The sequence below is a fragment of the Gambusia affinis genome, linkage group LG04 (genome assembly GCF_019740435.1).
Source record: "Gambusia affinis linkage group LG04, SWU_Gaff_1.0, whole genome shotgun sequence".
Classification (NCBI taxonomy): Eukaryota; Metazoa; Chordata; class Actinopteri; order Cyprinodontiformes; family Poeciliidae; genus Gambusia; species Gambusia affinis.
The window spans coordinates 24,009,473-24,031,363 of record NC_057871.1 but is presented as its reverse complement, the minus strand read 5'-3'; the positions used below and the strand labels follow the sequence as shown (position 1 = coordinate 24,031,363).

The window sequence follows — 21,891 nt, the reverse complement described above, 5'->3', positions numbered from 1 at the left end:
TCAATTATGTCTCGCGTTAGAAAGCGGTGTCCCTCAAGGATCCGTTTCAGGACCACTTTTTCATATAGTTCATAATATAAAATAAAACTTGTTTCTGCATCATTTATAAAACTTAGTAGCATTTGTACACTTTCTGGCCCACCGTCATGATTTTAAGGCTCGCTCAGGTTATGCTCATGTTGTAAAACCCAGCCTTTTTTTCCTCCTGGCTGCATACTTCAACAGGCAGGTGAATGTTTGCTTGTCACCTGAGATCTCAAGCGACTATCGGAGTTAATTATTAAACAGTGGGGCACAGTCCTTTAGCCGGACACAACTGTTTTGTTGCAAGGACGGTGTCACAATGTCAGCTTGTGCGCTACAGAAGGAACGGGTAAAGCTCCAAATGGATACTTTGTGATTTTGTAAAGGCAAACCTAGAATTTGCTGGGGTCAGATTAAAGTAGTGTTCTGTCTCTCATCCAGAAATGGTAAAAATCAAAAAGTACCCCTCTTACCAAGTATGTGTTGACTAGTTTCTAGTGCAAATATCTTGATACACTTTAAAATAAGACAAAACTAATTGACAAGTAGCTTTTTTAGCAAAATATAGGAGCTTGTTTTAAGTAATTTTCTTAATGTTTATTTAAAAATACTAATTCCCGTGGCAGAATATTTCAGTTACAGCAAGAATTTTTTTTCCTAAAAGTGAAATAATCTGCTATTGGAACTGGTACTTTTTTTTTTATCAATCCAAAAGAAGGTATACAAGGAGCAGAGAAACATACCTCTGAATCTTATTTTGTCACATTTCAACACAGAATTAATTTTACAAGGATTTTATGTGACGATTTTAAAGGGATAGAGAAAGGGAGCATAATTTTATTTTTTTCCCTTTCAAGAAACAGTTATTTCCATTTTTACTAATCTTTTTGGGCTCAATACTTTTATCCACCATGACCGTTTCTCCCTGATTACAGCCGTAGGTCTGAGGTTGAGGGAGTCTTGTCTTCACTGTCGAGAGAAAAATTTGCCCATTTTTCTGGGGAAAAAGCTCAGGTTCTGCTAACTTCTAAAAAAAGTTCACTACAGAGCATGATGCTTCCTCCACTATGTTTCCCTTGATCTCCATAAAGACATTTAGGCCCATGTTGTCTTCATGGTGGTACTTGCTCACTAATGTTCTCAAATTAAACATGGAGGCCATCACACTTATTTTGAAATTATAACTAAACCAAGTACAATAGGTTTAGTATAATGGACTAAACCAATTGGTCCATTGGTTTAGACCAGGGGTCCCCAAACTCGGTCCTGGAGGGCCGGCCTCTTGCATGTTTTAGTTCTCTCCTTGGTTTAACGCACCTGAATCAAATGATGGCTCGTTAGAAGGCCTAAGAAGAACATTGACATGCTGAAAAGGTTGTTGGTGCCACCAGGGAGAGAACAAAAGCATGCAGGATGCCGGCCCTCGAGGACCGAGTTTGGGGACCCCTGGTTTAGACCAATAGACTACATTCATTGGTTTAGATGGACAATATTTACTACTTGGGGAGCTTCTGAATGCGATTGCATAAGTGTTGAAAGGATATCAGGCTGAAATACTCTCAATTTCTAAGCTTTTCAAATTATTTTGTAAAAATAAATAAATAGATGAATGAAAATAAAAATAAATGGTATTTGTGCTTTACTTTGTTTTGGTCAATCCCTGAAAGTTGAGGTGAAATACAGTGGAATCTGGGATTTTAATTAGACAAAATATGGAAATGTGTAGATGTTTGAATAGGCTACTTATGCAAGGCAATGTGTTGTATGTAAGCTACTAAATTAAGAGAAGTGGAGTACTATCCTGATAGTATTATACAAGTAGACGAAATTAAAAGAAAAGGCTGAAGGCATACCAGATTATATAAGAATCTCTCAAACCTATTGCGACGACACACCTGTATTATGTATTTCAATTCTTCTGGACAGGAAGGCCCATACTGGTTCATATGGGATTCTGAACAAAGATAGTTATTGTTCTGGTTTAAATTTAGAACGTTTCTTATTAGAACTTACTTAATTTTTCATCAAAACAGTGTTCCAAAGACACAGCCAGTCTTTAACATAGACTCTTTAATTATTTTTCAGCGCAACATTTACGAATAAGACATTATTACATAACTTTTGTTACTAACGTGTCAACAGGTATTTTTTTCTCTTGATCCCATTTAAAACTTTAAGGGAAATAAAACAAGGAAATGTTAAAAACTTAATATATCGACAGAGCTGTACATAAACGCTGCCTAAAGTCCCTGTAACTGCGGTTTTTTATTTTTTTTAAACAGCTTTTACACACGTAGTTGATCATGGGACCAGCAGGCACTGATTAAAGAGATGTAATTGGTCCAATTCTGATGTAATTTGTCACTGATTGGCTACCAATATTGCCAATCCGCAATCCTGCTTTTTGATTGGTTGTCCCCCTCTTTCCGCTTCGGCAGCTATAGATTTGTCACCCCTCCCCTCGCCCTTCTTCCCGTTTAGCTGATAGCTCTTCGTGGGTCCCAGCACCTGCTTGTCGTTTCTCCTGTTTATCCTCCCGCAGGCTCTCCCGACATGGATGATTTTGACATGCTGAACGCACCCGCCGCTGGAAACGGTGTGGGCTCGGATGAAGACCCGGCCGCCGCTTTCCTGGCCCAACAGGAGAGCGAAATTGCGGGGATCGAGAATGACGAGGGCTTCAGCATCCTGGACGGCGGAGAGGTCCCTTCGTCGCTCAGAGACTCTAACGGTTCGTCCCCGCTGTGCTCTGACGGAGGAACTGTAACACCTCAATTCAGGGTTGTTTCGCTTGTCTAGCTACCGTTAATACCTGGGGATATTACGAGGATAGAAGACGTTAAATTATAAATGCTCGCGGTAACACAAACGGTAATTTGACACGGCATTTGGTGCGCCTAGGCTTAGCTAATGCTAATTGAGCTGTCATTTATTTGCTGTCGGGTTTTATTTAAGATTAATTCGAGTTCCTGAAACGGTTAAGAGCCTGTATTATGATTCGAGGTGGTTTCATAATGTGCTTTGTTTAATAAATGCAGTGTTTGCCATCGTTTCATATGGGCTAAAGGCTTGTGATAACATCAGCTTTCTTGGTCGTGTCATTCATTGCTGGTGGCCATTCACGCAACGTTACTAGTAACCGCAGGAGGACATTTATGTTCGACGCAGCAACCTTTGACCATAATGTATCATCTTAACTGTTGGTTAGAAATGCTGACATGTCATGCATAAAATTGTGCGCAAATATGAAACTCCTAAAGCGTTAAGCATTATTATTCGAAAATGTTCCCTTTGTGTTTTTATATGTATGGTTTAATTTTCTAACTTTTTGTATTTTTTTTTTTTTTTAATAGATGGCGCCATCAATGGAGAGTTTCACGGGGTAATTCTTCCATTATTTTCTGCTATAGGTTTCTGTTTTCCCCCAGTTTGACTGAAATCATAGCTACTTATGTCTTTTAACCTTTCATTAAAGAAATGTGTATTTAGCCTTTACAGGCTTCACAAACCGATGCAAATGGATGTTTTAGTTTAGACTTTGTTTCTTCCTGTGGTCTTGATTTTGGGGGAAATCAAATTTTTCCCCGAAATTTTCTACCTCAATTTTTCTGTACCTGGAACCCAAACTTTATTCTGCATACCTTCTTAAACTAAATGATATATATATATTTTTTTTGAGGCTGATTAGTCTTAAAACCACATTTATTTTTTTCAGTAGAGCACGAGGAAAATCTTGGTAAATTGTTTGTTTTCCAATGTAGATACAAAACCTCCTCAAAATGATTTGGAATTGATACTTGCTTGATGGGAAACTTTGCATAGTGACAAGCTTTGCACATTTTCTGGCTGAAATATCCCCAACTGGTTTCTTTCTGAATTTTTTGTTTGTTTGTTTTCTTGTGAAATGATAAGTCGGAGATGAATGTATATGGTGGAAAATTCTCACCGACTTTCAGCTTTTACTACATCATTACTTCAGTCTAGAACCGTGTGCGTCGAGGTTCTTGTAGTTGATGACTCCGGCTTCCTTTTCCTGTGCTGTCATTGCAACATTTCGTCCTTCTGCACCGTCAGGTCTTCTGGCAGAGAGAGAGAAAAGCCCACTTTTAGGAACGGATGTGTTGCCTGCAAATGAGAAATAAAGGACGAAAGATGCCAGATGCAGTGTTAGAGTTGTAGTCAGGAGGAATATTTTAGTCTTTCAGAAAGCTATTGGATAATATGTATATATATATTTTTATCAGAACTTCGTTGAAAAGTTAATGTTTTGTTTTGAAGGAAAGCAACGGCCCATCAGATGCCTATGCAGCCATTTCCAACGCCGACCGGCTGCAGGCTGAACCTGAAAGTCTCCGGAAGTGGAGGGAGGAACAACGAGAGAGGCTGGAGGTGCTAGGTGGGTTCAGAGAGGCAACTCGGTTCTGAAGCAGCTCATGAACGACTTTCTGTTCCGCGACAAGTTAAAAACCCAACGAGAAAAAACCAGGAGTTCTTTTCTCTACATGTTGTGATCTGCACAGAGAAACTTAATTTCTCTGATTTGTTGATGATCCCTTGAGTCCATTTGTGATTCGTGTAGCCACATATCTATCTGTTACCGTATTCACATCACAGTTATATTTATTCAGTTATATCGACGTCCTGCACAGAGTTTGCAGCATGTTTTAAATGGCGAACCAGTCAATGTTTTTCTGTTTTCCTATGTTGAATGAAAATGACACACCCAGTGCAGTTTCTCACTAAAGTTTGTGCTAATGTGACAGTTTTGTTTTTTTAGTGTCAAACTTGTCAAAAGTTAGTCACATGGTAGAAATGCTCGAAAAGGCTCTGCTCAGGGTTCCTGTGCAGTCTGGAAAATACACTTTGAATATTTTATTCCTGTTGCGTAAAAATTGAACCATTCCTTATATCCTTCCTCTTTCCTTTTATCCTTTTTCTTTTTCTGCACCGTCCTTTCTTACATTTTCTTCTATCCTTCTGATTTTCCTTATGTTCGTCCTTCATTCTTCCTGTTCATTCCTCATTCTCTTGGGCTTTTTTTTCCCTTCACCTTCCATCCTTGTTCCCTGCCTTCTTTTCCTTCTGCTCTTCCTCATTTTCTTTCAATCATCCTCCTACCATCTCTCATTTAACTGGATCCTTCCTTGTCCTTAAAAAGAAAAACACACGACGCTAAAAAGAACAAACAAAAAAGACAATTAACACAGAAATAAACATTGAAATTCCTTTCGATGGTAAAAATGCAGTGTAGGTAGAAGCATAAGCTGGTTACTCTTTCAGTTTTTTGGTTTTTTTATATATACATACAACAAATTATCAAAATCAAAACGGCAACATTTCCTCTTCTGAATCAAATGTCCTCACAGACATCAGCTTACAAACTACCCGAATTTAAGCGAATCCCACATTTGCGTCGAAAATCGCTAAATTCCATACACCGACATTTTCTTCAGCACAAGAGTCCGAGTTTAATATGTTTTTGTCTCGTTTTTCCATCCTTCCCCTCCCGTGCCTCGCCGCATTCCCTCTGCAGACGCCAACTCTCGCAAGCAGGAGTCCGAGTGGAAGGAGAAGGCCAAGTTGGAGCTGGAGGACTGGCATGCCAGGCAGAACGAGCAGCTGGAGAAAACTAAATCCAACAACAGGTAGAGGCTTTGTGGCGCGGTTCCAAAACGGCAACCCAATACGGGTTTAACGCTTGGGAGGCCCTCAGCCGTTACTGCAGCCTGGAAAACGCGCCGAATATGTTTTACTGTTTAGATTAAACCCTAATCAAGCATATTTAGATGAAGATTTGACTCAACAGGATATATAGCCTTTTAGTTAGTTTCTCACGCATCTTACTGAATGTATGTTGCTCTGCGGTGTCCTTGGAAACGACAAACACAAATCACCTGTGAGCCTCTCCTCCTCTTTGAGCTGGTGAAACTCTTCATTTTTAAGGTCAAAAAAAGCTTGATATCTGAGTGCTAACCGATGATAACGTCTGTTTTTTGTTTTGTTTTTTTTCTTTCTATCCCCTCCTCCCTGTTACTGTTTTTTCTCGCCTCTCCTGCCTTCTCGCTGCTCTGTCGTTGGGCGGATGTTTGTCCAGAGTGCTGGACGAAGACTTCTACAAGCAGCCCTTCTCTGACCTCATTGGTTATGTGTATGTTGCTCCAACTAACATCCTCCTTCTTAAAACCTTTTTGTTTCCCTTTCATCTCGCTCACGTTTTCTCCACAGCACACATCACATTGATCTCACAGTAAATCAGTTTTGCCATGTTTCCTTTAAATCCAATTTATTTTAAGTTTTGGATTTCTTTCTATGTAAATACTACGTCCAGTGATGTTGACAGACCCATTCGTCTGCATGTCATCTGAGTGGATGCCTTTCATGATGCTTATTAGAACTACTAATATTAAATATTTATTAAAATGCTAAACCACTCACTTGCATGTTGTTACACCAGAGGTAGACCGATTGATTAATTTGTCCAAAGAGGATCCTGAAATTGACTCCTAACTAACTTTGTTGTCATTCCCAGCAATTGCCAGAAGGTTGATAAAATTAAAATCTTATTTAAAAAAAAAAAAGTTTCACTTTTTCTATTAGAATTGATTGGAGTGTGAATAAAATTTGACTAGGAACTAGGGCTGCAACCGACAATTATTTTACCAATCGATTATTCTGTCGCTCAGTTGATTGGTCTGGTTTGAAAAATTGGCACCTTCTGTAGGTTTTTTAATTTTTTTATTTATTTAACAACTTGCAACTTTCTGGACAATATTAGAGATAAATTAAAAGATGCAAATCAGTTATGTTTTTGAATATGAAAGTAAAATTCTGTTTTCTAAAATGCAATGTGTACAGTAGCATTTCCTTATTGTGTTCTTTTGCAGCCAAAAGAATGACAGCTAATCGGCAAATTGTTATTTATTTCTTTATTTTTTATTAATTGGATAACACAAATACCTAATAGGAGATTTTTATTTGTAATATTTTTACAGAATCTGAACCAGGCGAAGCTAAAAATGTGATTGAGAAGTTCTGGGAAAAAGAGATTTGCAGACAAAACAAAGTCTCATCGAAAAATACAAAATGTATTTTATCTTTTGCACAGTTTTGGCTTACTTACTGCCCCTGACTGCAAATTCAGCAAATGGCCTCTTTTAGAGTCTGTGTACTCCAGTTGACGATTAATCTACTACTAAATTAGTTGACGATTATTTCATGAATCGATTAATCACGATTGATTTGATCGTGTCGGCCGTAATAAGAACCTGCTCAAACTGTTCAGAGGTTGGAATACACGAGTCAAAATCGGGAGTGAAGTTTTTGACCAATTAGCCAATGAAAAGGAAAACTGCATCTATTTTTGTTCTTGTTCTTTCTGTAGCTTTAATATATCGGCCCTTTAGTTTCGGTCCACTTCAGCATTAAAACATGCTTCACAAGTCGTCAGTCACATTCATCCAGATCGTCTCCATTCTTCCAAAACTGCTTGTTTTCATTCTCTGTTCATCACTCACACCTGTGCTGTTTTCTCCTGAAGTTGCATCAATATATAGGAAACCTCACCAACAATAATTTGCTTCTGTTTGTGTTTCAAAATAAAGTGTTTTCATGTTTTTCTTTGGTTTTTTTTTTTGTTGTTTTTTTACATTTTCTCTTTGGTGTAAACTTACTGAGGAGTAGGGTGCTTAAGGATTCGCTTGAAGCAGTTGTGCGTTTGCATTAATCAGTCTGTGATGTTGTAGAAAATCAATTTGTTCACCTTTTTGGTGTATTTTTAAACTTTATTGCTCTGTGGTTCAGTATAACGTAGCTTTGTAATGTTTTAGATTAAACTTCCCTCACCTTCAAGATAACTTTGCTTCCGACAAACAGACAACTGCTTCAATCAAGACGGCTCTCATGCTGTTTTAGGAATGTGTTTTTGTAGCTGCTGATAGTTGAATTTCATAGCAGATAATTGAAGGTGAAATGGGACGGCTGAAGTCGTCTTATTTCGAGATGCACAGAGAAATCGACCTGTGGCTGGATTTGATCGGTTTTCATCTTGATAAGCCCAAACTGGAGAAAAGGCGGGTAGTGACTCAAAGATCCAAACTATTTCTGATCAGCGAGTTCACACTGCCGACTACACTCCTGGTGTGTCTGCATACTCCAGTTAGTGATAAATTGCTTACTAAATTAGTAGAAGATTTCAATAACGGATCAATCATGATTAATCGCTGATCACCACTCGTGGCTAGAAGACGGTTTTCAGTGCCATTCTTTGACATTTTGTATTAGTTTTGTGAAGAAAAATCAAAATGTACTAAAGTCAGCCTCAGGATGTCAAAGTTTCAGGAAGAAAAAAAAAAAACTATTGAAATTGAGCCACTCATTTGTGATTGGTGCATCTCTAGTATTACAGTCGGCTGATTACCACTTCATGGAAGGTTTGTTTTGCTCATCAAATCAGCATGTGGGGATGCTGAGGTGGGATGCAGCCCACTTTAATACTCCTAGCTCAAAGTATCTGCTGTGAAAACGGGTTGATATGCCATAGACATGTGCAGCCTTTGGTTTGGACTTGACCTCAGACCTCTGACCTGTGTGAGGCTGATTGACCGTCGGCGTGGTGAGAGCTGGATAAAATGCTCCTTCTATTTGTTCTCACACAAATTTCAGTCCATTGGCAAAGAGTTGTTTGCTTACTGAACCAAAAGCTGCACAGAAATGATTTCTGTAGGAAGAATAAAGAAAACTGTCGCTTTGGCATGTTTGGCTTCCACATCTGCAATGAGCTCATTTTTTTTCCTTCTATTTCACTCGCCCCTCTCCTTCTCTCTCTCCCTCTCTCTCTTTTGAATTCTGACCGGTGAAACTGTTTCTCCCTGTTTTCTTTTCCTCTGCACCTTAAAGCACACACATTAACCATCCTTGCTACCGCCTAGACCAGTTAAGTAAACAAACGAAACCCCAGAAACTCTTAAGTATTTGATATTTTAGAGGACGGGATCCATCTTGTGACTGTTTTTTCTTTTCTTTTTTTTCTTATTTGTTGTTCAGTTTAGTTGCTTCGTCTTTTAGCTCCACTGATTGCTGTAATGTCCCTTCTTTGACGTCATTGTCCTTCTAGTCCCTTGTGTTTGGTAGATGGTTGTGACGGTGAATGTTGGTTAGTTTCCCATCCCCCAGTTTACTGTGTTTACTTTATTATTATTTTGAGCTGAATTTGTTTGCGGACAGTGTGGGAACTTGGAGTAAATCAGTGTAAATAAAGATGAAGTCTGGGGTTGGTATTATGTGGGTGGTGTTTTTATTTTTTTTGTTGTTGTTTTGTTTTTCATAGCCTGGATTGGATCTCAAAAGGTCTTGGTGATTAACTTTATTTTTCTATATAAATTTTTTTAATTTTTTTACACTTTTCGGCCCGTTTTCAGATATGTCCGTTTAGTTTCTTCACACACAAGATGAAAAGAAACCATACCTGCTCCTTTGCCGCAGCACAGCGCATGGCTAAGTCGCAGTAGCTCGGTTAAAGAAAAAGGCAAAACAAAAAAAAAACAAAGCTTTCTGCAATTGGCCATATATTTAATGAATGTTCTCTACCTGGGTGAGATTTTTGTCAAATGTGCACCCACCAGACAAGCCTTAGCGTATTTGTATGAGTAAATCATGTTTAACCAGTTAAAACGCTTTTTCAGCCTTTTATTTATTTTGGCTAAGTTTGTTTTCCTTTTTTTTAGTTTTTTTTGTTTTGTTTTTAGTTTTTTTTTATCGGTGGTATTGTACCTCTGCTTGCTGTTGTGGCTTGTCTCACGAGTCGGGTAATTGCGGTGTTGTGTGTGAGCAAGGGCGCGGCCGTGTTGCAGACAGTAAAGCTGTGGGTGTAATTAAACTTAATATTTATGATGGGACTAACCTGTGCTGAGGCAGACTCTGCAGAGCGAACAGTCCAACCCAGCCAAAAGTTGAGAAATCCTCCCGTCAGATCTAAAGGTTTTGAGCTAAATGTCAAAAGTGAGGAGCTAAAGCAGAATGAAGCACGGGTGCACCGATAAGCCAGTTGGGTGATAAATCGACCCCAATAATTTTGGGTGATTGCTGTTCAGTCAATTTCTTGACCACTCCTGCATTTCTTGACCATTTCTAAAAATCGGCCACTGTTTCCTTTTGTACTGCTGCCAGAGACTCTAGTCTGCATACGCCTGGTTAAATAATCACAATAATTAGCCACAAGTTGCTGTATTTAGCAACTTTTTAAAGAAACAAAAAAAGTATTGGCCAAAATCGGAGTTGGCAACTGAGACTTTTTAGAGATCAGCAATCGGTCAGAAAAAAGCAGTCGGTGCATAGGCCTGTTGTGATAACAAATTATCCTGGCCCATAAAATTGTCCCATAAGTTATTGCAATAACAATTGGTCTCAAAACAATATTATTGCTTATTGCAATTACCATTAATGGCATACATAATGATGCAAGAACACATTCTCAAAGATCGATAAGCTTTAAATTCTAGTGAACATTTAGCACTGAAACTGGAGGACATTTTGAATATCCAGAGTAAATAAAAAAAACAAGAGCAACAAATAAAATTAATTATGAAGCAAAACTGTCTTTCAAAAGTAGGACTTGTTGTGACAAAAGCACCAGACTGAAAACTTGTCATCTAGTTTTTGGTAGAAAGAGAGAGAAATGATAAATCATACAAATGGAAATTGACTTTGTTTTAATTTACCAGCTGATTTATTGCTTATTAGGACAGGCCAATCGGTGCACTCCTTACATGAAGGTGACCCAGCATAAACCTGTGTTGGCTCTCTGCAGAGGACTTTCTCACGTTGTTTGTTGTTTTTATGGATTTTTCTCTTCTTCCTCCACTGACCGACCCGTTTTCCCCCTTCCTCTTCCTCCTCCTCTCGTCAGGGCGGCCGAGGAAGCCATGATTTCGGATCTGGACGAGAACAACCCCGGCACAGAGTGGGAGCGGGTGGCTCGGCTCTGCGACTTCAACCCCAAGTCCAGCAAGCAGGCCAAAGACGTGTCCCGCATGCGCTCCGTCCTCATCTCCTTAAAGCAGTCCCCGCTGGTCCGTTAGAGACCAGAGAGATCCGGGGAAGTTCATTCCATGTCACGTTTTCCTTTCTTTTTGTTTTTTTTTGTTTTTGTTTTTTTTCCACCTCACATGCCAATGAACCAACTACTGAATCCACATCTTTTGTCTTCTAAGGTGAAGGGGGCCAGCCCAGGTTTCCATTTTTACACAGGCCTGTAGAGATTATCCTTTCTCCGCCCCCTTGGAAAGCTTTCCGTCTTTCCGCCTCAGACTAGTCGAAACCTCACGTTTTGTGGCCCCATGTTAAAGTCTCGTTGGATTTGACCAAAGTGTTTGGTCTGTGGTCCTTCGTAACACTGTAAGGGTGGTGAGTTGGGACACTAAAAGGGAAAGATTGATGTTCGTATTTTTTTAGGCTTACAGCTACACTACATCCTCCGTCGCCTCCAAACAATATCAGAATGCTGTTGTATAACCTCAACATGTCGATGCGTCGTTTGCCCACCAACATATCATTTCCTGTTCTCCTTTTAGTGAAGTATTGGTGTCCGTTTTGTATTTCTTATCTTTCTTTTTTTGGGGGACCAAGCTCCAAATCCAGTGTACTTTACTGTGTGCAGTGCTTCATTGTGGCATATCGTGTTCAAATTTCCAATCTATGCATTTTTTTTTTTTTTGGAAACTTCTTTATCCCCTCATCCAGTCAGATGTGAAGGAAGTCCAATCATTACAAAACGTGTGACCTGTTTGTATGGGTGTTGAAACCCTAACAGTGTGTGTATGTACTTTGAGTGTACCTATGTACATATACAGAAGGTTATGTATACAGTATATAAACATTTATGTCACTAAAATTAGACCATTGTGGTTTTAAAGACTAGATACTAGCTAGTTGTTCCTTGACCATGTGTATTCATTGTCCATTTGATTTCAGTACAAGTAAAAAAAAAAAAAAAGATGAGAATTTTGCTGTCCTGTCATTTTTCTGCTTATTATATGGAGACCAGAGCTCGGTTACAAATGTCTCAATATCATATGTGTAGCATCCTTAATATGACAAATGCTGATGGTACTGGACTCATCACTCTTTGACTGAAACAATTGACAAAGTACTTTTAAGACTACAAAGCGAATTTGTAAAAGTTCATGTCCAACAAAGAGATGGATTCATCTTGAAAAATATTTTGGGCATTTTTTTTTAGTTTGAAGTCTATAGAAGAGAGGCAGAAGATCATTCATCAAACCTGATTTGACAACTTGTTTTACTCTGAACAGTTTCCAAATGTCTGACTATTCATGTCAAATTTGACAAATCCCACACACGGAGGAAAATGAGGGAAGAGAAAAAAATTTGGACTTTGGACCTCATCCAAATGATACTATCAAGAAAATGCCAAACTAAGTGTTGCCGTCTTTCCCTAGTTACCCGCCATGTTGGCCAGGACTCGCTCATGCTCACCCACTTCCTGGACAAGGCCATCCACCCAAATATGATATCGACATATTTGGGTCTAAAATCTTGGCATCAAGGAATAAAAAATATGAATAAATTACTTTGGGGGGGGGGGGGGTAAATGTGTTCTTTCCTTCTACATGTCAATATCGTCCTACTGAATGCCTGTTTAATGTCTTGGAGCTGTCAGCTTTGGAGGACCAAAACTGACAATTAAAAATAAAAACAGAAATCTATATTTTTTTTTATTTTTCCTTTTCCATACATGTGTTTTCAACAAAAAATTTATATACTTTGGGTTTTTTTTCCCTTTTCCTTAAACGTGTTTTTGTCAAATAATGACAATATTTTCTTTTTCCTGTCCTCCGTAGTCATCGTGAACTGGCGTTTTTAATTCAACACAGCCACATGCACTTCTTAAAAAAATTGCTCACTTGTTGATGGAATGCACTTTAAAATAGGTCAGTTTTACTTCTGTCTATGCTAAATATAGGAGAACCTCAGGGGTGTGTTTGTTCACCATTACTTACCTCCGATGCTAATCATTGCGTTAGCTTTCTGACCAGTCAACATGTTATCATTGAATCTTGATGATGCCGTCATCCTCAAACCCCAAATGCTTCAAAGTCTGATGTAACTAGATGCTTCTTTGAAGTGGCTGTTTGGGGAGTTATTACAAGTATATCACGTCAAATCAATTTTGAGTGAAACTTCAGTAGGTAAGGAGTTTCTGAAATTTTCGGTCCAGCTTGTTTCTTTTCTCCAGGCATGATAATGTCAGGTTCAAAGTCGCTTTCATCCCCATTGCTAGCTCAACACTGAAACCTCTTATGCCACCTGGTGGTAAGGATGAAGCACTACCTGTGTTCATTCGACACATTACTGCTGATAGTTTAACACAACTTGTGTGTTAAAATTGCTTAACACAATAACTGTGTAAAGGAACACAATTTCTAACTCAAGAAGTCTTTCGTGCCATGTGGTTGTATAATGTCGCAAAGAAACCCAATGTTTAATTTTTTCGTAACAGACTCACATTAAGCATTCTCTTTTGAATCTATCAGCTGCATTACATCTGTGACTCGTTGTTTATGTAAATATGCTCGGTAGCCGTTTCTGTAGTTTTAATTTACCCGCATTTATTCTGCGTAGCCATTTTTATATTTTGTAGCCACTTACCTTGTTGCACTGACAGTGACCATACTGTCCTTATTATCGTTTTATAGTGTGTATTTTGATCTCTTGATCATGTCTGTGTGTGTAACTTTTATGGATGCCGTGAGATTCTTGAATCTGCCAGCAGATAAATAATGTACTATCTTATCTTGATGCCATTTCTGCCCAGTCTCTTTCTTCCGGTTGGGTCGTAAGCATTGCCGAGGTTGTCATTCTGAGTTCTTGTGACCTTCTGGACGACTCTTGTATTATTTCTTGTTAGCCAAATACTTTTTCCGACAGCTGCATATTCCCGTTAAATAAAATTGATCTTGTGTGGTTTCTGAAAATGCCCTGCAGTCCAGTGAATATAACATAATGTGACGCCATTGTTTTGGATTTAATCCATTTACTTCAGCTTATTCCGGTTCTGCTGGGTCTAAAACAAGGTACGTTTTGTCTGGTAGACTTTCTTTCTTCCATGGTTCACAATCACCATTTGTCCTTTTCAAGTTTGGCTAAATCAAGATAAGATCTCTCCTCTAATTTTGCAAAATAGACAGCAGACTGACCTGTCTGACTAATGACTTACTACTCTTTGAGCGAGTACAAAGAAATGCGTGGCGTCTTGCTCATGTTGCAGAGCCAAATTTTTGACCGTACTGTAATTTTCCCACACTATGGTGCTGCTCTGTTGTGCTATTGATACCATAGTAGCCAAAATACAAGGACCTTGAGGGGCAAGAAAACAGGAAAAAGTAGACAAGAGACGGAAAAAACACACACAATTTGATCCAAAACACGTAACTTTTTTTTTTTTTTTTTAGCTTTCAGTGAAAACTAGTATTTCATTGTTTGTCTGAAAGACTGGCACAAATATTGATGAAAGGACAACCTAACGTATTCAGAATCAGCCCAGAAAAACACAATAAGTATTTAAAATACAAGCAGGTTTCTTATGCAAGCAGGTCAAGACCAGTTTCATTTTAAATAGATCAACTTTTTCTCTTCCCTCATTTATTGTCCTGCACATCCACCGATGTGTTGTTTCTGTTGCATTAATGTGTCAAGAACCCGGCCAAGTGTTGATGGCTCCTTTAATTATGGCTGACTGGCGCATTCATAGAATCCTAAAGGAAGTTATGAATCCTGTGCAGTCCTTTGCTCCGGCTAAGACAGAATGTTTTTACTTATTCCAAAAGTACAGCATAATGGAGAAGCCATGCATAATGAATAAAGTATTGACACGGTGTCCTTTGTTTCTTACATGTTTAGTAGGTGGGTGCAGACGTCTTGACAAGCAAAACAAATATGAACATGCAAAAGAGACACAAATCTATAATATAATTTATGAGAAAACAAAACAAACAAAAGAAGTTATTTTTTGCCTTTATTACTTCAGTAGCTACACAGGAATGACAGAGAGAAACGGGGAAGGCATGGCGTAAAGGAATTAAACTCTGGACAGCTGCAAGTAGGAGTGTAACCTTAGTATGTGATGCAGCTGTTCTTCCACTGAGCCACGAGACATAAGAAGGACTTTTTATTAGACACAAATGATGGGGGGAAAAAAGCAAGTGAAAAATCTAGGATGTGTTTTTTTGTTTGTTTGTTTTATTTTTTATTTTAAAATCAGAACTAGAGCAGTTGAAGCACTGAGTTTCTTTAAACCAAGACTATAACCCACTTGCTTAGAGTTTCCTTTGAACCATAATAAGTCATAAATCATAAGCAGAATTTAAATTTTATCACAGTAAAACTACAGTGGAGCCAGCAAACAGCAAAAGACATGCAAATTTAATTTATGCAGTTTAAAAAAAAATTTTTTTTACCAATCCTCCACCACCACTACCCTTTTCTCAAATTAACAGTTAGTATTTCAATACAAAACTTTAACATTGGTTAATTTCTGCTAAGAACATTGAAACGACCAAAACATGAACCTCGTGAAGTTTTTTATAGGTCAAGTAATCTGGAACAACAAAAAAAGTATAAACAGAGAAAAAAATAAACATGTTTTTGTTAATTTTTGACAGTAATATTGTGTTTTAATAATTTTAAACAGAATACCAAATGAATTCATGTTTTGCTCATTTTGCTTTTAACCTAGCAGCCATTCATTCATTCATTCATTCATTCATTCATTCATTCATTCATTCATTCATTCATTCATTCATTCATTCATTCAATCAATCAATCGTTGCAACAAAAAATAAAATTTCTCCCCCATTTCTGCTTCTTTTTAAATATTTCAATAGTTAAACGTTTCAATAATATTAATGTATGAGACAATCAGCTTTAAATCATTGTAGTTTTGCTTAAAGATAAAATAAAATAAAAACAATGAACACGCCTTCAATGTGTATCCTGAATGGCCATGCTTTTACTTTGAAAACCCTTCCGGCTGCTACGTGGAACACGTACGCTCTACAAAGGCGGAAGTAGTTCCTGAACGCGAAGCACTTCACTAGGTCCGGTTAGGCTGCGCTGCCAACTGTGAGCACGTCCTGCTATCCGCGCTTTTCTTTTAGAAATTGTTCCTATCCAGCGGCCGCATTTCGTTTCCCACAGCGCCACCAAGATGCCTCTGGAGTTTGAGCTGTGTCCCGGACGGTCCATCGGAGGAAAACATCCGTGTTTCATCATAGCTGAGATTGGACAGAACCACCAGGGAGACCTCGAGATCGCCAAGAAGATGATTAAAATGGCAAAGGTGAATGAAAGTTTGCTTTATTTGGAAGGATTTGAGTGTGCGCTAATTATTATCAGCTCTTCCACACTTCGGTTTTTAGCTGATCTAATATGGGGAAAGTGGAGTAAAGCATTAACGATTTTTATGAATGGAAGATATTTGCTCAACTGATAGAGACGGTGTACAAACCAGCTGGATTTAATATCTGGTTGGTTGACTTTTGGCCGCAATAATGAACTTGTCACGCAGAGTAATACTGTAAGTTTCAAACTGTGTCTGGTGCTTTCTGACCTGTCAGGACGCTGACAGGTTGGTCATGTTCAGGTGTGGTGATCATAAAGGGCCAGTCTGAGTGCCACACTTCACTGACCAGTTCCGGTCTTTCTTTCTTTCTTTCATGTGGTGGAATTAATTCTCACATTAATTTATTATGGATTAGACGACATGCAAACAGTATTCCTAGCAGTGGTCGAAATTGTATAAATTATTGAATAGTGATTTAAAGAGTATTTCTAATACTGTACTTAACAAATAATTCACATATAAATATTTAAATCCATTTTTATTTCATGCATAAATTTTTCACTTTTTTTAAAAAAAATATTGAAGTTAATATTTGTTGGAGTTAAAAAGTGTAATGCACACACTTACACTAGTATGAAAATTATATATATATAATTTTCATACTAGTGTAAGTGTGTGCATTACACTTTCCAAACTACAACCGTTGCCCAAATACCTGTCCTCCAATAATCTATGCTCTTTACAAAAAAAGAAAACTTTTTACATAAAAATATAGAAACTGTTTCGGTTCGAAGTTAAGATATCTGATGTATTTTCACATATTCGCCTCCTCAGGACTGCGGTGCTGACTGCGCCAAATTCCAGAAGAGCGAGCTGGAGTACAAATTCAACAAAAAAGCCCTGGAGCGTCCGTACATCTCCAAGAACTCCTGGGGCAAAACGTATGGCGAACACAAGCGCCACCTGGAGTTCAGTCATGATCAGTACAGGGAGCTGCAGAAATACGCTGCAGAGGTGGGGATCTTCTTCACGGCTTCGGGGATGGATGAGGTAAGACGGGTTTGAGTTCGGAGGGCTGCTTTCTTATTTGAGCCGCTCGGTGATTTAACTGCAGTTCTCGCCTGCGTCCTTTAGATGGCAGTAGAGTTTCTCCACGAGCTCAACGTGCCTTTCTTCAAAGTTGGATCCGGAGACACCAACAACTTTCCTTATCTGGAGAAAACGGCCAAGAAGGGTGAGACCGTCACCTGCTGCTTCAGGTTGAGGCTTTGATAGGAGAGAAACGTTGCTCAGGTTTCGAGGAATGTTGAAAGCAGTTGTTTCTTAGCAGTGTATATAGTGTTTACAAACAAAGCCAAGCTGACAAGAAAACTCACAGAAGAAGAACTGTTCTTTGCTACGGCTACATCTATTAGCTTGTAATGCTTGTTTTACAAAGGGCAAAATTTTGAAAAACAAAGTTCCTAAACGGCTGAAGAAATAAAGTGTAAACATCAGAAATTTGTTAATTTTTCATTTTGTTCACTTTTTCCTCATCATTTTGAGGTGCACTTCAAAAACTGACCATTTTACACAGACAAAATAGTCTTGATTTATTTCTCATGTCTTAATATTTTGCTTTTAAGAAGCATAAGAAGGTCGTGGGAAATATTTTTGTCTGAGCCACTAAGCTCTAACCTCTTTAGTCATCAAAATACCTGTAAACTAAGCAAAGTTTTGCGGAATAGATTTTTATTTATTGTTTTACAAAGACACAGTATGTTCCTTTTAATCATTCTCATGAAACAAATAGCCTGTATTGTACACTAGACAACACAGGGGAACTCTTGTTTTTCTTACTATTATTATTATTATTATTATTATTACTTTTAATAGAAATAAAGATAACAGTTTGATATTCTTATTTATATTAAAAGAAAGCAATCACTCTTAAGATTCTGGTCTTTCTTATTGCTGCATATTTGTTTCTTGGTGAAATCAAAGTCCTGGACCTAAGCAGCCTTAAGGAGCCACATAAACCATTTATAAGGACGTTCTCCTGTCGTTTGCGTCAGGCCGTCCCATGGTGGTGTCCAGTGGGATGCAGTCGATGGAGACGATGCGCCGCGTCTACCAGACGGTGAAGCAGCACAACCAGAACTTTGCCATCCTGCAGTGCACCAGTGCGTACCCTCTGGAGGCTGAAGATGTCAACCTCAGAGTCATCACGGTGAATGAATATATATATATATATATATATATATATAATTATATGTATAATTTTATTTTTCCATATCTGTCCACTTGTGACATTTGGGTGGGGAGATACAGATGATGTGAAGCAAAAATGTTAAATTGTAAAAATATTGCTTGTTTTTTTTTTTTATTGTTTTTTTTTTGCTATGCTGCACACGGTGTCGCGTTACAACCACAAACTTCAGTGTGTTTGTAGTTAGTTTGTTCAGAGTTTGTGTGAAGTAACATCAAGTTGCGCGTAATTGTCAAGTAGACGGTAAATGATTCTTTGGTTCTAAATGATTAGTTTTTACTGAAAAACAACCTGAAAAGTGTGGCTCAAAATGAATATCATAGGCCTCTTTTGTTAGTTTATCTTGTAAAAAGTCATGCAACCAGTAAAAAAAAACAAAAGTGTTTTACACATGGATACTTTTGCGAGGAGCTATATTGGAGAGTGTGAAAAAAGCAACAGGCATATCAGAAGAAGGGAAGACACAATAAATGTTATCAGTCGAGAACAACAATGTTTCTCTTCGTCACTGTAGGAGTACCAGAAGGAATTTCCCGATATTCCCATCGGGTATTCCGGTCACGAGTCTGGGATCAGCATCTCGGTGGCAGCTGTGGCTCTGGGAGCGAAGGTCATCGAGCGTCACATAACCTTGGACAAGACGTTGAAGGGGAGCGACCACGAGGCCTCGCTGGTCGACTCTGAGCTGGCGGAGCTGGTCCGCTCCGTCCGTCTGGTGGAGCGGGCGCTGGGAAGCGGCGTCAAGCGGATGCTGCCCTGCGAGAAGGCGTGCCACGACAAAGTCGGTGTCACCTTCTCCTCTACGATGAGACGCGCAAAAGTTTGGCAGCGAAGAATGTTTTCATTACCTATAATAACGTTGCTCCCTGTCGTTGCTTGTCCTCCAGCTGGGCAAATCCGTGGTTGCCAAGGTGAAGATCCCCAAGGGAACGGTCCTGACGCTGGACATGCTGGCGGTGAAAGTGGCCGAGCCCATGGGCGTCCCGGCAGAGGACATCTTCCAGCTGGTTGGGAAGACGGTGACGGAGCAGGTGGAGGAGGACGACAGCGTCCTGCCGGAGGTGGTGGACAGCTACGGCAAGAAGGCCAAGTGTTGATCACAGCAGATGGTCGAAGCATGTTCGAAATAAAAGGCATTTATTTCTCGAGGAGGTTTATTTTTGGTTTTTCTTTATTCTTAATGGAATAATCTGGATGTTCACACATTATGTATGAGGGTAATTTTACTTCCTAATCATAAATTTGCCAACTGGTTGGAAAGTGGAGTAAAATATCTTAAATCTTTTGAAGGATGATTTTTAAAAAAATATATATTTTTCAGGAAGTGGTCTTAACATTTCTGGCCATCTTCATTTCTTGTCGCCGCTTTCGGAAGCTGCCAACCACCAGGTGGAGCTGTAAGGAAAAACATTCTTTGCACTGAACCTCAACCCTCCACTGCAAGAAGAGAGTCATGTTGAGCCCTTGGAGAAGCTTTGATCATTTCATTCAGACTGCTGAGATCAGAGCCTGTCAGTGTTACTGTCCATGCAGCTTTTTAGGGTGTAGCCATTAAATAAACTCAGAGCTGATTTTTTTTTATTTTTTTTTTTTTATATTTTTTTAACTGTTATTCTTTTTTCTTGTGTGTGTGTGTGTCTCTGGTACTCCTGTTATAAATCTGCCTGAAAGTATAATCTCCCTTTGCCAGAAACTTTAGCCCAAGTGTTTTTAATGCATTTGTGCCTTAAAGAAAAAGCCTTCTAATAAAATCTTGGCAAATATATCAAGTGTTTTGGTCATGAGTCTGGTAGTGATATAAATGCTCAATTTGGATTTTTAGAGTCCAGACATGAAGCATATTTTATATTTGACATATGTGCTGTAATAAATTTAACATACTTAATTTGCTCGTGTGCTACTGTAACATCTGAATTTGTTTACCCTGCAAGGCTAAATCTTCCTTTCGGTGCAAAACCCTTTCAAAATATCCATCCATCCATTATCTGAACACCCTTCTTCCCTAATGGGGTCAGGAGGGTTGCTGGTTCCTCTCCAGCTGCGTCCCGGGCGAGAGGCGGGGTCACCCTGGACAGGTCGCCAGTCTGTCGCAGGGCAACACAAAGACATACAAGACAAACAACCATTCACACACACACACTCACACCTAGGGAGAATTTAGACGACCAATTAACCTGACAGTCATGTTTTTGGACTGTGGGAGGAACCCGGAGAACCCGGAGAGAACCCACCATGCACAGGGAGAACATGCAAACTCCATGCAGAAAGACCCCGGGTCAGGAATCGAACCCAGGACCTTCTTGCTGCAAGGCAACAGCTCTACCAACTGCGCCACTGTGCAGCCCCCTATCAAAATATGTCAAACATTTTAACACTTTTAAGATTTAAATTTTCAACTTTGCATTAATGAATATAATAAGCCAATCAAAGACGACAGAAGAAGCAAGTCATGCTTAACTCCAACAACATCAGGTTTGTTTGTCACTGTGGAAGGAAAAGTATCAGATGTGTGGAATTGTTATATTTTAAATCCCTCCACGGCATAAATTAAAAGGTAAATTAATCTAGTCTTTTGTTACTTAAAACATCTATTTACTAATATGTGACTTATTTTCACTGATTGATAAATCACGGAACAGGAGCCAATTGCTCTCTAAGCGTCTTGTTTCTATTAGTAATAAGGACTCATCACCCAAGGCTTAAGAGTAAAATCATCAGGAGTTTCTGGTTACATCAAAGAATACATTTTTTACATTTTTATTGAATCTCACTGTGAATATTTCAATTCCTAAATGTGACAAGCTGGTAGGGAGATACCCTAAAAGACTTTGTAATTGCAGTGAAATAAATGGTGGTTCTACAATATTCTGACTCAGAGACTGGAATACAACATATTTTTCAGATATTTATCCATTTATCCATCCATCCAGTGTTGGGTTAGGCAGCAGCCTGAGCAGGGAGACCTAGACTTCCCTCTCCCCAGCCAATGCCCAAAGCGTTCCCTGGAGAGCTGAGAAACACAGTCCCTCCAGCGTGTCCTGGGTCGTCCTCTGGGTCTCCTCCAGGCGGGACGTTCCCGGAGGCCAGGGAGGCGTCAGGAGGCATCCTGACCAGGTGTCCGAGTCACCTCAACTGACTTCTCTTGACGTGAAGGAGCAGTGGCTCCACTCTGAGTCTCTCCCAGGTGACTCAGAGTGGACCCCCATACCCTATCTCGAAGGGAGAGCCTGGACTCCTCGTGGAGAAAAATGAATGAATTAAT

At 39.1% G+C, this 21,891-nt stretch overlaps 2 protein-coding genes across 3 annotated transcripts; both read left to right on the top strand.

Annotated features, from left to right (window-relative positions):
• Positions 1 to 2,435: 2,435 nt before the first annotated feature.
• clta (clathrin, light chain A) lies at positions 2,436 to 12,021 on the top strand. Of its 2 annotated transcripts, XM_044114605.1 has the most exons (7): positions 2,449 to 2,755; positions 3,378 to 3,406; positions 4,303 to 4,420; positions 5,558 to 5,669; positions 6,119 to 6,172; positions 8,920 to 8,955; positions 10,928 to 12,021. In XM_044114605.1, exons 1-7 carry the CDS (start codon positions 2,578 to 2,580, stop codon positions 11,097 to 11,099), a joined length of 699 nt encoding a protein of 232 aa, XP_043970540.1. In that variant the 5' UTR covers positions 2,449 to 2,577; the 3' UTR covers positions 11,100 to 12,021. The 2 variants fall into 2 exon arrangements, with proteins under 2 accessions (XP_043970541.1, XP_043970540.1); XM_044114606.1 differs by lacking the exons at positions 6,119 to 6,172; positions 8,920 to 8,955 and having other exon boundaries at positions 2,436 to 2,755.
• A 4,041-nt stretch (positions 12,022 to 16,062) lies between these two features.
• On the top strand, positions 16,063 to 20,394 carry nansa (N-acetylneuraminic acid synthase a). Its single transcript, XM_044114604.1, has 6 exons — positions 16,063 to 16,378; positions 17,216 to 17,431; positions 17,516 to 17,615; positions 18,436 to 18,590; positions 19,144 to 19,410; positions 19,517 to 20,394. Exons 1-6 carry the CDS (start codon positions 16,247 to 16,249, stop codon positions 19,724 to 19,726), a joined length of 1,080 nt encoding a protein of 359 aa, XP_043970539.1. The 5' UTR covers positions 16,063 to 16,246; the 3' UTR covers positions 19,727 to 20,394.
• Positions 20,395 to 21,891: the final 1,497 nt, after the last annotated feature.

Bases quoted from the DNA above. Each gene is read 5' to 3' on its own strand.
- clta (XM_044114605.1), top strand. From the start codon at position 2,578: ATGGATGATTTTGACATGCTGAACGCACCCGCCGCTGGAAACGGTGTG. The intron at 3,407-4,302 runs GTAATTCTTCCA...TTTGTTTTGAAG, and splicing joins TCAATGGAGAGTTTCACGGG to GAAAGCAACGGCCCATCAGA. The intron at 8,956-10,927 runs GTTAAGTAAACA...TCCTCTCGTCAG, and splicing joins CCTTGCTACCGCCTAGACCA to GGCGGCCGAGGAAGCCATGA.
- nansa (XM_044114604.1), top strand. From the start codon at position 16,247: ATGCCTCTGGAGTTTGAGCTGTGTCCCGGACGGTCCATCGGAGGAAAA. The intron at 16,379-17,215 runs GTGAATGAAAGT...TCGCCTCCTCAG, and splicing joins AGATGATTAAAATGGCAAAG to GACTGCGGTGCTGACTGCGC. The intron at 17,616-18,435 runs GTGAGACCGTCA...CGTTTGCGTCAG, and splicing joins GGAGAAAACGGCCAAGAAGG to GCCGTCCCATGGTGGTGTCC.